Consider the following 17,210-nt stretch of genomic DNA (forward strand, 5'->3'; position numbering starts at 1 on the left):
AAATCTCTGCGATCAGAATATCCAAAACCGGCAATCTGTCCGCGAGCCGGCATCACACGCCGCGCCGCTACCCACCTGGCCCATTTAATGAAGTACGGCAAGTGATTGAGGAGATTAAAGGTGTAGTAGGAATATCGCGTGATCTCGGTCACCGTCCACACCACCAGGAAGAGAAGGACGCTCTCCTCGTTCTGGATCTAGAAGAGACAATCCGAACAAGAAGACAGACATCACATAAAACCGCAGACATTAACAGGGGTTGTCCAGCCTCTACCGGCCGATGACGGATCCTCACGATAGATCATCAATAGTTGATCGCCGTGATTCGCTGCCCAGAATCCCAGCCAATCCGCTGCTTGCCCTGCCCGTGTCTGAGTGTACAGAGGTGGGGGCAGGACAGCTGCATGTACGTTCACAGCCGCCGGGGTTGGTCTTGCAGGCAAGAATAGGAGCTGTGCCTGCAATACCAACCTGGGCCACTGTAAGGAGCTGTCAGCTTCCGGCTCCATACACTCAGACCCCGGCAATCAACTATTAATACCTATCGTGAAGAGAGATCGTCAGTAGTTAGAAGCTAGACAACCCTCTAATGACCAAGTGACAGCAACATGCAGTCTCTTATGGAGAGCACCTAGTAGGCTCAAGGAGACTCATAAGGCCATGCAGACTCCCCTGGGAAATTTATGCAAATGAAAGATGGAACAATGCCTCTACAGCGCCACCTGGTAGAAGACAGCATTCCTGCAAGGAAATATAAGCCAAACGCAGAGTCTTCTCCAGAAAGGAAAGATAAGTTACATTTTCCTTCTGGAGAAGACTTCGGCTTTGGCTTATATTCCCGGTTATTGTTACAAGGCTTAATAAAAAGTCTGACATTGTCTTGCAGGAATGCTGCCATCCAATAGATGGCGCTGTAGAGGCATTGTTCCATCTTACATTTGCATAAATTTCCCATAGGAGCATGCATGGTCTTATAAGTCTCCTTATAGGTGATCTCCCTAAAGAGAAACTCTCCCCCTCCAGACCCACGTCTATAGACCTCTCACCCAGCCAAACCAGCAACCTACTGCATGATGATGAGGGGAAAACCCTGAAACAGTCAGTCCCTACGCGGTTATCTTCTCCTCCTGGCCTTGGCTTGTATTCCCAGTCATTCTTACAAGGCTTGATAAAAATTCTGACATTGACTTGCAGGAATGCTGCCTTCCAATAGGTGGCACTGTAGAGGCATTGTTCCATCTCCCCCTTTGCACGGACTGTCTAGACATAGGATAGTCATGGATTGTATACAGCGGCTACAGCAACAACATGTCATCCACATGTCATCCACCTCCTGTGATGCTGCATATAACTGTGTCTTCCCGGTGGGGCAGTCACATGTCTCACGGTCCCAGCAAGTCCTTGTAGGTCCTGATGTAACTGTGTCCTCAGGATGGAAATGAACTATAGAGCAGCGAAGCATCATCTCCGACTGCAGCATCCCCCCTGTGCCCCCGGCCATTGGCGGCACGGCGGGCGCAGTTAGGGGTGACATCATTGCGCCTGCTGTGGCGAGCTGCAGCCAGACCTGAAGAGGCTTGCAGAGTAATCCGCTGTGTGGGGGCCGTATGGGACATCTACAGCAGACGTCACTCCGTCGATGGAAGGGATGAAGCCCCCCGGATCTGCCACAAATGTGGGTTTTATGGCGGATCCTTCTGCTGCAGCTAATCCGCAGCACGTCCGCTGTGAACGCACCGTTAGATGGAGTCACGCCTGCAGTTTGTGCTGCAGACTGTTTAGACTACCCAGTATGGATAAAAAGTATAAGTCCGTCGTCCTGCGGGCGTAAGCTTCAGTGCAACATTTTTGCGCAATGAATGAGGCCTTTTGCGTATCGGCGTATTTCACTGTACTTTTACCGCCTAATAGACACGTTGATTTGCGTGCGGCAAACAAACGCAGCGGCTGAAATGGCTACTTAGTTGCAGATGTGTTCTTCCTCCCAGCGGAATTACGCAGTGTTTCACGCATCTCTTCGGGTATGGCGCACGCAAAATACACGCATGTGAAGTGACCCATTGAAATGAATCGCTTCCATTCACTGCGTATTGTGCTGTGCGCGAATATGTCAGTTTGAAGGCGGATTAAGGGCTTCACAGGGGCGTGATAATCACAACCGCATAACGGGACGAAACAAAACCACTGATTTCAATGGTTTTGTCTTCATTAGCGGGATTCTTGCCCATTAACAGTACTGGCGAGAAAAGAGCGGCCTTGCCCTATATAGTGTGCAAGAAAGGGCAGGACCGTTCGTCCCGCTGTTTTAGTCACACGCACGCAGTACGGCGCAGAGTCTGAATACATTGAGGAAAAAAAACCCCGTTCATGCAGCTACACTCGGTGGCGGCGCGTCTTTGCCCCCGCGGCTGCCTTCGCTCGCAGTGCCAGTGTTGATGCAGATTTGCTGTGGATGTTTTCGCCGCTGTAAGTCGGCACACATCGCCTCCGTGCGAACGCTCCCTGACCGCAGGACCGACACATCTCATCTCTTCTGTATCCACTCCTGTGCTTGGCTCAGACGAAAACTACGCCGGAACCCGCCACAAAGACCGCCCGCGCGTTTCCAGCCCAATGATGTTTTTTTACGAATGCGGCGTTTCTTATTTTGTCCATGCGTTTGTATCCACCATTTTCATAATTCTTTGGAGAAATCTACGGGGAGGACGCCGCAGCGAGAGGATGGCACATCATCAGCATCGATCCCGTTTATTAGGCATCAACCTGTGAAAATGAGTCGCCAGCAGGGGCATGCAGGGCATGCGGTTGCACCCGCGCCCAGGAGCCTTAGGGGGCCCATTAGGCTTCTCTTCTCCATATAGGGAGCCCAGTACTATGAATAAAGCAGTACAGTTTGGGACCCCGTTGCAGGTTTGGCATTGGGGCCCGGGAGCTTCAAGTTACGCCTCTGGACGCCAGCTTGTCATTCCGACGGCCGCGCGGCTCGTTTCGGTCTGTAATTCCTGCTCTGAGTATTTTTGCCCATCTCCACGTTTTGTTTTCCGGCCTAAATATGCAGGTTTTCTGCTTATGAACATAAACTCATTGACTTTCATGGGCTTTTGTGGGGCGTCATAAACACCAAAATTAGTCTTTCTGTATTTTTTTTTCATGCGAACAAAAGTCGCGTGAAAAATGCACAGCTGGTAGCGAGTCCACTGAAAACAATGGTTTCCATTCACTGCATAGTACGCTGCGTATATAAGGCTGTGTGATGATGAGCCATAAGCATCATTCATGTTGAGATCACAAAGTTCTACTTTAGCATCTGTGAGGTAATGCTGCCCTCTAATGGTGACATTGTAACATTGCAGCCCAGAGCGCCATCTGCAGGCTTAGCATAGATATCACTATTCTGTAGACTGGATCTCTGGGTTTTTCTGGGTATCTTTGGTTTTTCAATATAAAGGATATTAGAAAGTTGTGGAACGAAAAACATCACTGGGTCCGGCGGTCGCACTTGTTGGTCACAGTAAACCCGGACAGCCATTAACAATGTCACTATTTGTTTTTTTTGCATTTTTTTCGTTTTCCACTGCGCAGTATAAATAATACGGTAACCTCCTTCTACACCTTCCTCTTTGTGTGTGTGGGGGAGCATGATTACAGCGATACCAAATTTATATACATTTTTTATGTATCACCATCTTTTAAAAGTATCTTTTTTATTAGGACTTATTCAGGGCGTATATCAGTGCACTAACCCCTGTCCCGTCCCGCCTCCTCCCCTTACAGAGAGGGGCAGCATATATCGGTCGGGCGTGAAAACCCAACCATATGAATAAGCCCCTAAACACAAATGCTTCCTGTCGCCGTGTTCAGAGCCGCATCATTGATTTTTCCCGATGGGAATATCTCAGGGCTCATTTTTGCAGGAGCAGCTGTAGTTTTTATTGGTACCATTTTTGGGGTAAATATGAGACTTTTTGATCACTTTTTATTCAAGTTTTCAGGGAGCCAGAATATTGAAAACTCCGCAATTCTGCACTCATTTTTTTTACGGTGTTGGCAGTGAGAAATAAAGTGTGATTTTAATAATTCGGACTTTTTTGAACATGGATGCCAAATTTTGTTTTTTTCATTGACTAGATTCTTGTATTGGGAAAAATGTGAAAATGAGTGTTTTTGAGTCTGTAATATTTATTTTTACCTTTCTAAAATCTTATTAAAACTTTTTCTACATTCCTGTAGTCCCCATTGGGACCTGTGATAGCTTGATCGCTTGTACTATACACCGCAATACTAGAGTATTGCAGTATATAGTAATCTTCTCAATGTTCATAGATGGCATCCCTGGGAGCCAGGCTAACTTAATAGACTTACAGCTATGTCAGACCTAGACTGAGGGAGAATCTGTTAGTCCCCCCTGGTTGTGATGGCAACTCATTGACACCCCATGGTCTCATTATGGGGTGCCAATAGGACTGACAGAGGGAACTGTTCTCTCTCTCCTAAAGTCCTTAATTGTCACAATCAGGGCTGTGGGGTTGGATTGGGGGAGTCACATTTCGGTGGAGTTGGAGCCAGCAAGATAAAACTTCTCAGTTTTGATCCCATTCTCTCCTGCACCTCCTGAACTATTGCAGTATATAGTATAACCGACCAAAAAAAAAATTTAAATAAATGGAAAATAAGTATTATAAAAAATAGAGGATACTAAAAGTTAAAAGAAAAACCTCTTCCCATATTCATAATAAAAAAGTCAAAACAAAAAAAAAAGTCACTAAAACATATTTGGTAGCACCACCCCATAAAAGTCCGATCTATAAAAATCACGCATTACTTATCCCACAAAGTCAACGTCAGCAGAAGATAAAGTACACAGCGCCAGGATTGGGCATTTTTAGTCCCCGCCTTCAAGAAAAAAAAAAGTAATAAAAAGCGATCAAAAAGTTGCATGCACTTCAAAATAGTACCCAGGGATACCACATGTCGTTCCGCAAAATACAAGCCCTCCCAACCCCAGCAACAAAAAGACAAAAAAGTTATGGCGGTCAGAAGATGGCAAGAAAAATATGTATTTTATAGATTTTTTATTTTTTAATTAGTGGTATAAATGTTGTATCGCTGTAATCATACTCATCCAAGCCAGGAAGTGGACCTCATTTTTGCCGCGGGTTTTTGCATTTCACTCCAATTAGAATTATTAAAAAGATTTGCAATACATTTTATGGTGGAGTATATAGACCACATAAAAATACAACTTGTCCTGCGGAAAAACCAGCCCCCGGGCAGCGACGTCCAGGAGGACATAAAACACTTAGGAGTTTATGAAAATGGGGAGGGGGAATCTTAAAATAAAGAAAAGGCCACATCCTTAGTAGATGAACACATTTCCAGGAGGAATAACAGGGGGACCTAATAACAGAGTTCGAAGAAATAATGCCCCCCCACCCACCTGTTTATAGCAGCATTTACTGATAAGGACTTATGAGGACAGCGGACATATTCATTGTAATTAAACACAATTACAATCTGCGGTCCGGCCAATGACAGGCGTTCAATCCGTTTTGTATCTCGCTGATATTCAGTCTGTTGCAGCCTCATATAATGAATGGTGAGCGCAGAGCGTATCACTTACAGTAGATTTGCTTTCAGCATGCTAGAAGCTTTCTGCAGTAACCACAGAGACAGATGGAAGCGAGCCCAGGAGCTCCGAGAATGAAGCGTCCAGCAGCCTCGTCTGCACATACCTGCCGGCCCACCAGGAGCCGCTCCAAGAACCACAAGCTTCAAAAAAGTCAAAAAGTAACCTGAACCCAAGCATTGATTATGGCCGTGTTTATTTAGGAACCGTGAATCATACAAGGTAACATGTAATGTCACAGCCAGGTAGCTGTAGGGGGGAGCCAGCGGGGGTCCTATTTTGGGTAGAAGTCAGTAATACAGATGGAAGATTGCAGGTATAACCTGAGCGCTCAGCGTTCATCACTCATATTTCCAAACCTCCCATCACTCAAATCCCAATTTCCGGGCATGGTGACAAGTAACCATTGAGCCCAATGGTAAAACTTGGAATGGGGCCCAACTCCACCATAACCACTTTCAGTAGCACAGACGTTCCGGACATGGAAGGCTTGTGATTAATACATAAGTAGTGTTGCTGTACATGACTAATGCAAACAGTAATGTTATAGTACAAACATAACACATGCAGTGATGTCACAGTAGTGGAATAATAAACAGAGTGATGTCACAGCACAGGCATACTGAATAATACAGACACAATAAACACAGTGATGTCACAGTGCAGGGATAAACAACACAGTGATGTCACAGTACAGTGGTACTAAACTCAGTGATGTCACAGTGCAGGGATAAACAACACAGTGATGTCACAGTACAGTGGTACTAAACTCAGTGATGTCACAGTGCAGGGATAAGGAAGAGTATTGTTTCTCCTTAAGGTGTGTGAGAAGACCTATAAAGCTATCCATGCTCTTCTGGGAAATATGCAAATGGAAAACTTAGAACAATACCCCTCTAGTGCCACCTATTGGAAGGCAGAATTCCTGCAAAACAATGTCAGACATTTTAAACAGGCCTTATAACAATACAGTAACTGGGAACTGTAAGCCACAGCTAGAATAACCATACACAGACAGCTGATTCGGGGGGATTGCACTGTCTGGGTATGGTTATTCCCCATGTCAGCTCTTTCAATGACACAAAATAGAAGTAACACATAAAGAGAAGTAGTGTAATGCAGTGATATCACACAGCACAGGCATGATGCAATACGTAGTGATGGGGCAATGTACACAGCCGGAGTAACCTGGGACTTCAGAGTAAAACTTATGAGGCCTCATTCCATATTTCATACCCCTTCATAATCATCAGTAGGTGCACCTTATGTCTTAGTGAGAATGGGCTCCCTGATCTGTTGGATCCAATAGCAGCGGCTATGCCTGCTACACTGTTCGGTACGCCTGTTGGGAGGTATTTATATAGATACTGTTTTCACAAAAGGCCAAACAGGTCTAATGCCGTGGAAATGAGAGCCCAAGACCCGAGACCCTCGCTTCTACATTACATGCCAGGAAATGTATGAAGTCTCTAATCTCTGCCCTTCATGTGCGGTCCCCATCATACATGTTAGAATCATGGAGTGTTCAGGTGATAGATAAGCATGCAGTCTCGCACCCACCTGTTTAATGCTGTTGGCAATGAACCAGACCATGAAGATTCTGGAACTGACTTGGACCCCAGTTACTAGCACCGAAGTGCGCACTATTCCTTAGAAGGGGAAGAAGGGAGAAATTAGGAGATTGCAATTAAAAAATCTTTTGTATTTTATATTTCGCGCCGTTGGCCTGCGGTATAACTAGCTGCTGCCTATAGTCTACGGCCGGGACGGGTACATGCATGCCGGATGGGAGCCGGTTTTCAGATATTTTCCTGCCTTTGTATAAGAATAGCACTTCTCATAGACAAGGATTGTTTTACGTTGCTGCATCCCAAAGCCCTTCATTCCTATCCTGGGTGCCTGCAGCTCTTCGGAGGCTCGTGTTACTTTCTACCAAACCATTTGGGGGTAGATATTAATGATTAAGGGGGTTTCACACTTGCATTGGGGATTCCGCTTTCCTGTTCCGTTCAGGTAGCAGGGAGGGGGAATCCCCGTGGCCGAACAGTTCCATCTCTGGGCGGTACCGAACAGCGCCGGACGGACCTCATTGACTATAATGGCGTCTGTCCGTTTTCCGCAGAGTTGCCCAGTTTTTGGACAGAAGTAAGAGTGCTGCATGCAGAGCGTTTTCTTCTGGTATTTCCAGCCGGATCTCCGACAGAACCTCCGATGCAGATGTGGAACCGGCCTATGGCTGCCTACACATCGGCGTTGGAACAAAGTACCGGAAGAAATAGCGCTCCATGCAGCACTTCTCTTCTGGTACAATTCTGGGCAAGTGAACAGAAACCGAAAGGACCCATTATGGTCAATGGGGTCTGTTTGGCGCTGTTCAGTTCCATCATAAGATGGACCCATTCGACCGGGAGATTCCCACCATCCATCAGCTGATCAGGGCTGGCCTTAGCTGTCACCATGGGAAGTGCACGCGCCGGCTTCACTCCCATTGTAATATTTGGGAACACCGTGGTGATACGGCACTTCCTGCAACCCTGCTGGTCAGGACGTCACATCCATTCCTGATGAGGAGAGGAGCGGGAGGTGACATAGCAGTGCGGTGGTCCCATTGATTACAATGGGAGTGAAGCCGGTGCCTGCACTTTCCTTCCCTGTCTGCTTATGAGAACATCCCATCCGCTGCATAGGACAGCAGCTGATGGACAGGGGTCCCAAGCGGCAGACCCTCGTCTATCAACTACCGATGACCTATCCTCCAGATAAGTCATCAGTGAAAAGGAGGGCAGAAAACCCCTTTAAGGGTGCGTCCACAAAGGGATGTAAACTCATCGCAAAATCTGATCCCTTTGCAGTTTGCTGCTACTGCAATATTCTGTGTGACTTTCCACATGCAGATCAGCTGCAGAAAATCCGCAGAGCGTCCGCCCCGTAAAAAACGGAATGGCAGCGGGACGGAAACCAACTGAGAGCATTCTGGGGGACATTCATGACGGCTTTTACAGCAGCTGCTGGTGATCAAAAAAATTGCACATTTTTCCACAAATGGGGATTTTGTTTTTACTTTTTGCACCACTCTTGTCCTATTTGTACAAAGTGGGCAGCGCTGTCAGGGAGCGGCCCTGAACCCGCAGGGTTATGCCAGGAACTGGAGTAAATTATACCAGGTTGGGTTTGGCGCAGGTTTCTGTGCACGGAGGGTCCGAGATCCCCCCGATACATGGAGAGCCGTGCAACACGGAGATCATATTAAGGCGGCGTTTAATATGTCCTTCTTGATACATTCTACCTCTGATTTTTTTTAAACACATTTCCATCAGGGCCCTAAAAAAGGGAAACGTTTCCGTCCGTTTTCATTCTGTTCCTCTGATCCAAAAATGGAAGACAGAGATGGAATTATAACCGACCCCGGCGGACCCCCCGCGGACCCCCTGCGGACCCCCCGCGGACCCCCGGCGGACGTGTGAACGCACCCCAATAATCATATATCGTCTAGTGTTATTTTCATGCTAAGCTGATAAAGGTAGGAACTCACCGAGTGCGCAGTGAACCAACTGAAAGAGAACAATGTAACAGGTTAGATCGGGGCGTCACATACAATACAATCACATACAGAGAAATGCCTCCACACCCGGACCCCCGGCCTGCAGGGCCAACATCCCCCCGCTGAAGGCTGCACTAAATATACTACATGGGGGGTCTCTCACCAGGAAACACAAACCACCCTCCATGACTCTGTCATTTCTGTCTGGTTCCCTGTGAATATTGACCTGGGGGCAAGGGGTTATGGGGCAGATTTATGAAAACAGTCCTTGCTGCCCATAGCAACCAATCACAGCGCTGCTTTCATTTTACCTCAGCAGAATAAGAAAAAGCAACCAATCACAGTGCAGCTTTCATGTTACCTCAGTATAATATATAACAACCAATCACAGCACAGCTTTCATGTTACCTCAGTATAATATATAACAACCAATCACAGCGCAGCTTTCATGTTACCTCAGTATAATATATAATAACCAATCACAGCGCAGCTTTCATGTTACCTCAGCAGTATAATATATAACAACCAATCACAGCGCAGCTTTCATGTTACCTCAGCAGTATATTATATATCAACAAATCACAGTGCAGCTTTCATGTTACCTCAGTATAATATATAACAACCAATCACAGCTCAGCTTTCATGTTACCTCAGCAGTATATTATATATCAACCAATCACAGCGCAGCTTTCATGTTACCTCAGCAGTATAATATATAACTACCAATCACAGCGCAGCTTTCATGTTACCTCAGTATAATATATAACAACCAATCACAGCGCAGCTTTCATGTTACCTCAGCAGTATAATATATAACAACCAATCACAGCGCAGCTTTCATGTTACCTCAGCAGTATAATATATAACAACCAATCACAGCGCAGCTTTCATGTTACCTCAGCAGTATAATATATAACAACCAATCACAGCACAGCTTTCATGTTACCTCAGCAGTATAATATATGACAACCAATCACAGCGCAGCTTTCATGTAACCTCAGTATAATATATAACAACCAATCACAGCGCAGCTTTCATGTTACCTCAGTATAATATATAACAACCAATCACAGCGCAGCTTTCATGTTACCTCAGCGGTATAATATATAACAACCAATCACAGCGCAGCTTTCATGTTACCTCAGCAGTATAATATATAACAACCAATCACAGCGCAGCTTTCATTTTACCTCAGCAGAATAAGAAAAAGCAACCAATCACAGCGCAGCTTTCATGTTACCTCAGCAGTATAATAAGTAACAACCAATCACAGCATAGCTTTCATGTTCAGTCAGTATAATATATAATAACCAATCACAGCGCAGCTTTCATGTTACCTCAGCAGTATAATATATAATAACCAATCACAGCGCAGCTTTCATGATACCTCAGCAGTATAATATATAACAACCAATCACAGCGCAGCTTTCATGTTACCTCAGTATAATATATAACAACCAATCACAGCCCAGCTTTCATGTTACCTCAGTATAATATATAATAACCAATCACAGCGCAGCTTCTTATGTTACCTCAGCTGTATAATATATAACAACCAATCACAGCGCAGCTTTCATGTTACCTCAGTATAATATATAACAGCCAATCACAGCGCAGCTTTCATGTTACCTCAGTATAATATATAACAACCAATCACAGCGCAGCTTTCATGTTACCTCAGTATAATATATAATAACCAATCACAGCGCAGCTTTCATGTTACCTCAGCAGTATAATATATAATAACCAATCACAGCGCAGCTTTCATGTTACCTCAGTATAATATATAACAACCAATCACAGCACAGCTTTCATGTTACCTCAGTATAATATATAACAACCAATCACAGCACAGCTTTCATGTTACCTCAGTATAATATATAACAACCAATCACAGCACAGCTTTCATGTTACCTCAGCGGTATAATATATAACAACCAATCACAGCGCAGCTTTCATGTTACCTCAGCAGTATAATATATAACAACCAATCACAGCGCAGCTTTCATGTTACCTCAGTATAATATATAATAACCAATCACAGTGCAGCTTTCATGTAACCTCAGTATAATATATAACAACCAATCACAGCACAGCTTTCATGTTACCTCAGTATAATATATAACAACCAATCACAGCGCAGCTTTCATGTTACCTCAGTATAATATATAATAACCAATCACAGCGCAGCTTTCATGTTACCTCAGCAATATAATATATAACAACCAATCACAGCACAGCTTTCATGTTACCTCAGCAGTATAATATATAACAACCAATCACAGCACAGCTTTCATGTTACCTCAGTATAATATATAACAACCAATCACAGCGCAGCTTTCATGTTACCTCAGTATAATATATAACAACCAATCACAGCGCAGCTTTCATGCTACCTCAGTATAATATATAACAACCAATCACAGCACAGCTTTCATGTTACCTCAGTATAATATATAACAACCAATCACAGCACAGCTTTCATGTTACCTCAGCGGTATAATATATAACAACCAATCACAGCGCAGCTTTCATGTTACCTCAGCAGTATAATATATAACAACCAATCACAGCGCAGCTTTCATGTTACCTCAGTATAATATATAACAACCAATCACAGAGCAGCTTTCATGTTACCTCAGCTGTATAATATATAACAACCAATCACAGCACAGCTTTCATGTTACCTCAGCGGTATAATATATAACAACCAATCACAGCACAGCTTTCATGTTACCTCAGCGGTATAATATATAACAACCAATCACAGCGCAGCTTTCATGTTACCTCAGTGGTATAATATATAACAACCAATCACAGCACAGCTTTCATGTTACCTCAGTATAATATATAACAACCAATCACAGCGCAGCTTTCATGTTACCTCAGCTGTATAATATATAACAACCAATCACAGCACAGCTTTCATGTTACCTCAGCGGTATAATATATAACAACCAATCACAGCGCAGCTTTCATGTTACCTCAGTGGTATAATATATAACAACCAATCACAGCACAGCTTTCATGTTACCTCAGCAGTATAATATATAACAACCAATCACACCACAGCTTTCATGTTACCTCAGTATAATATATAACAACCAATCACAGCACAGCTTTCATGTTACCTCAGTATAATATATAACAACCAATCACAGCACAGCTTTCATGTTACCTCAGTAAAATATATAACAACCAATCACAGCGCAGCTTTCATGTTGCCTCAGTATAATATATAACAACCAATCACAGCACAGCTTTCATGTTACCTCAGTATAATATATAACAACCAATCACAGCACAGCTTTCATGTTACCTCAGTAAAATATATAACAACCAATCACAGCGCAGCTTTCATGTTACCTCAGTATAATATATAACAACCAATCACAGCGCAGCTTTCATGTTACCTCAGCTGTATAATATATAACAACCAATCACAGCACAGCTTTCATGTTACCTCAGCGGTATAATATATAACAACCAATCACAGCGCAGCTTTCATGTTACCTCAGTGGTATAATATATAACAACCAATCACAGCACAGCTTTCATGTTACCTCAGCAGTATAATATATAACAACCAATCACACCACAGCTTTCATGTTACCTCAGCGGTATAATATATAACAACCAATCACAGCACAGCTTTCATGTTACCTCAGTATAATATATAACAACCAATCACAGCACAGCTTTCATGTTACCTCAGTAAAATATATAACAACCAATCACAGCGCAGCTTTCATGTTGCCTCAGTATAATATATAACAACCAATCACAGCACAGCTTTCATGTTACCTCAGTATAATATATAACAACCAATCACAGCACAGCTTTCATGTTACCTCAGTAAAATATATAACAACCAATCACAGCGCAGCTTTCATGTTACCTCAGTATAATATATAACAACCAATCACAGCGCAGCTTTCATGTTACCTCAGCAGTATAAGAAGTAGCCACCAATCACAGCGCAGCTTTCATGTTACCTCAGCAGTATAATATATAACAACCAATCACAGTGCAGCTTTCATGTTACCTCAGTATAATATATAACAACCAATCACAGCGCAGCTTTAATGTTACCTTAGCAGTATAATATATAACAACCAATCACAGCACAGCTCTCATGTTACCTCAGCGGTATAATATATAACAACCAATCACAGCACAGCTTTCATGTTACCTCAGTATAATATATAACAACCAATCACAGCGCAGCTTTCATGTTACCTCAGTATAATATATAACACCCAATCACAGCGCAGCTTTCATGTTACCTCAGTATAATATATAACACCCAATCACAGCGCAGCTTTCATGTTACCTCAGCGGTATAACATATAACAACCAATCACAGCGCTGCTTTCATGCTACCTCAGCAGTATAATATAACAACCAATCACAGCACAGCTTTCATGTTACCTCAGTATAATATATAACAACCAATCACAACACAGCTTTCATGTTACCTCAGCAGAATAAGAAATAGCAACCAATCACAGCGCAGCTTTCATGTTACCTCAGCAGTATAATATATAACAACCAATCACAGCACAGCTTTCATGTTACCTCAGTATAATATATAACAACCAATCACAGCACAGCTTTCATGTTACCTCAGCAGTATAATATGTAACCACCAATCACAGCGCAGCTTTCATGTTACCTCAGTATAATATATAACAACCAATCACAGCGCAGCTTTCATGTTACCTCAGTATGATATATAACAACCAATCACAGCCCAGCTTTCATGTTACCTCAGCAGTATAGTAAATAACAACCAATCACAGCACAGCTTTCATGTTACCTCAGCAGAATAAGAAATAGCAACCAATCACAAAGCTGCTTTGATTTTACCTCAGCATTCTGAAAAATGAAAGCTGCGCTGTGATTGGCTGCTATGGGTAGCAAAGGCAGCTTTTGCTTAAGACAGTTCCGTAAATCTATGTCTCTTGACCCACCGCACCGAAGTAGACTCTATACCTGTGACGTCTTGACTAGAGATGAGCGAGCACGCTCGGTAAGGTCAGTCACTCGAACGAGCCTCGCTCATCTCGAGTAACTGCCTTCTTCTCCGAGCGTGCTCGAGGGGCGGCAGGCGGCGGGGGTTAGCAGGGGGAGAGAGAGAGATCTCTCACTCCCTCCCCCGCCGCCCCCCCCGCACCAAGACATAAGTCAAGATGTAACCGCCAAACAGGCATTGGACTCAATGGAGCATTGTGTGCGCGCTGTTCATGAACACCGGCCAACGGATTCATTTAAACGCTGTCAGCGGACATCGCGGAATCCGTCTGTGAAGTGACTGACAAATCCTGGATTCACAGACTGGGGAAGGGTTTTCTGACGGAGGCGGGTCTCACACAGGCGCTTGTAAAACGCTGCGTTTACTGTGTTTTCAGCTGCGTTGACCTGCGTTTTTGGCACGGTTATAAACGCCGCCAAGTAATCTGATAATGGCAGAACTGAAAAAACGCAGTCAAAAACGCGGTAACCGCATTCCATCGTGTTTCCACCGGCGCTGAGAACGCACGCCATTCATTTCAACGGGCAAAGCATTGCGTTTTAAAATGCAGAAACGCATGAAAATAAAACAGACAGCACTGAAAAAACGCAGCGTTTTAGCGCATGTCTGAGAAGCCCCATTAAAATTAATGGCAGCGCTTGACAGTGTTTAGCGCTGAGCTGAAGACGCAGCGTTAAACGCTGGAAAAAACGTATTCGTGTGAGAGTGCCTGAAGCCGGGCGGATTCCAGCTGTGAGCCCAGCCATGACCCTGCGTCCGGCCGCGTAATATACTGCGTATCACCGCGTGCTCACACAGGCCGCCGTCATGCGCAGTACAATTTCTGGTGTTTGTTTACATTTCCTGCACTGTTGCCTAGCGATGCCCCGGGTACCCGCAGCCCGTACGGAGCGTCATTGTGCAGGGGCTGCGGTATATTCGCGGCCGTAGAGAACAATGGGCTCCATTATTGGGTTTCCTGTACTTGTTGGACAGTCGCTCATCGTTGGTCCCTTTTATTTATGACAATGTGTAAGCCTGACACGTTGTGACGCCATCATGTGTAGCCACCAGTGTAGTAGGGCATTGTCGGAGATGGCAGACCCCGTGGCCCACAGCGATAAGTAATGGCAGATTTTATGTCAATCATATAAGAGACGTATTAAAGGGTCGCTCCGGTGAGATGTAGCTATCCCCTCATCCGAAATCCTGTGGAAAGTCTTCCCGGAAAAGCAGAGGTTGCTATAGCTGCAAAAGTAGCCCAACTCCATATCACCGCCAATAGTTTTGAAGCAGGATGTCCAAAAAGCGAATGTATACTGTTTATCCCCGAAAATAAGACCCTGTCATATTAATATATTAATATTTGCCCCTAAAAACGAATAGGGTCTTATTTTTGGGGGTGTCTTATACTCAACTAGCAGGTGCCATCCGGGACCCTCCCGCTGGGCTGCTACGCTCCGACAGGCTTCCATGCAGTCCTCAATGCTGATGGAGCATCTCTTGCTGGTGACAGGGCTTGAACACCCCACCTCCAGCCGGCGATTGCTCTGATTGGTTCAGAAGCACCGCCTCAGCCAATCAAAGCAGGCACTCGATGAACTAATCACAGCCTTTCAATGATGTCATTCAATGAATGGCTGTGATTGGTTTATCGAGTGCAGGCTCTGATTGGCTGAGGCGGTGCTCCTGAACCAATCTGAGCAATCGCTACCTGGAGGTTGGGTATACAAGCTCCATCACCAGCAAGAGATGCTCCATCGGCATTAAGGACTGCAGGAAAGCCTGCTGGAGCGCAACAGGCCAGTGGGAGGGACTCAGACAGCGCTTGCTAGGCGATTATCGTTTTTTTCATGTGGGGTAGCTAGGGCTTATTTTTGGGGTAGGGCTTACATTTCAAGCCCTGCCCTGAAAATCAAGGTAGGGCTTATTATTGGTGTGGTTCTTATTTTCAGGGAAACACAGTAGTAGCAAGAAAAGTTATAGGGCCACTCCAGTGAAATTTGTTTTCATACGTTATGTAACTAGCCCCCCAGTATATATGAAGGTACCTTTACACAGGGCGATTATCATCCAAATAACCGCTAGAAACAGCGAATACGGACAATAGTCGTCCCGTGTATATGTGGCCAACAGATCGCTCACCTAAAAACCAACCAATCATCGGCCCACGTAAACTAACAGGCAGCCAGAAGAGATCTCCAGCCCGCTCCGTCTCCATTCACAGAATGACTATCACTCCTGTGTGATAGAGCAGCAGCGATAGTCAGTGGTATGGGGACACGGCAACTGATGATGATCACACAGCTCCCGACACACGGTTATAATCACAGCTCATCCTCCTAGCTCTATAATTATGGTCTGTAGTTTATTTGAGTTGAATATACAATACAGAAGGCAATGGCAATGTCCCCCTAGCAGGGAGAGATGGTACTGGCTCTAGCTGGTCATGTGATGCTGTGTTGATGCATCATGGGAATGTTAGCAGAGAATAGAGAAAGTGAGCAAGGAAAAATCTAAGCATCAAGATGCCTGATAAGTGTGACAGGCAATCAGATGAGGGGCAGAGAGGGAAACACATAAGTGGGCCTTGTAAGTGAACTTTTTGAAAATTTCCACATTGATTGCTAATAAAAGAGAAAGAGGAAGTGAGTCTCTGTGTAAATGACCTCTAGAAGAGCCAATTAGCAAAAAGTGTTTCATGGAGGCCCCCTGCACACTGGCGAGAGCGATACCAGGATGGGATTCATGGCCCCCAATATCGCCCTCGCAATGCTTCTGAAGCCCTGGATGTGAGGTGTTTTCACAGGGGAGCAACTTCACATCACAGCGGGGCTGAAGGAATCCCCTGGCGTGGCTGTTACAGCTGTGGCAGGAGATCACTGTGTTCTCCTATTGTTCTCAATGGGGGTGGTGGCAGCAGCGCCAGCCGTACTGAAATCAATGGGAGAAGATCACTGCAGGAATCCCCTGCCTCAGCTGTCACAGTGCAGCAGGGGGTCGGCATGTTCTCCCACTGGTTTCAATGG

The 17,210-nt window shown here is 44.7% G+C and overlaps 1 protein-coding gene across 1 annotated transcript in view; it reads right to left on the reverse strand.

Moving 5' to 3' along the window:
• Positions 1 to 17,210, reverse strand: part of HACD1 (3-hydroxyacyl-CoA dehydratase 1) — a 68,268-nt gene that overhangs the window by 11,731 nt on the left and 39,327 nt on the right. The window contains exons 3-5 of the mRNA XM_066585778.1: positions 9,159 to 9,177; positions 7,187 to 7,275; positions 76 to 197 (exon numbers count right to left, since the gene is read on the reverse strand). Coding sequence (XP_066441875.1) covers positions 76 to 197; positions 7,187 to 7,275; positions 9,159 to 9,177 — 230 coding nt within the window. The remainder of the gene's footprint in view (positions 1 to 75; positions 198 to 7,186; positions 7,276 to 9,158; positions 9,178 to 17,210) is intronic.

This window comes from Eleutherodactylus coqui, chromosome 12 (assembly GCF_035609145.1).
Source record: "Eleutherodactylus coqui strain aEleCoq1 chromosome 12, aEleCoq1.hap1, whole genome shotgun sequence".
Lineage (NCBI taxonomy): Eukaryota > Metazoa > Chordata > Amphibia > Anura > Eleutherodactylidae > Eleutherodactylus > Eleutherodactylus coqui.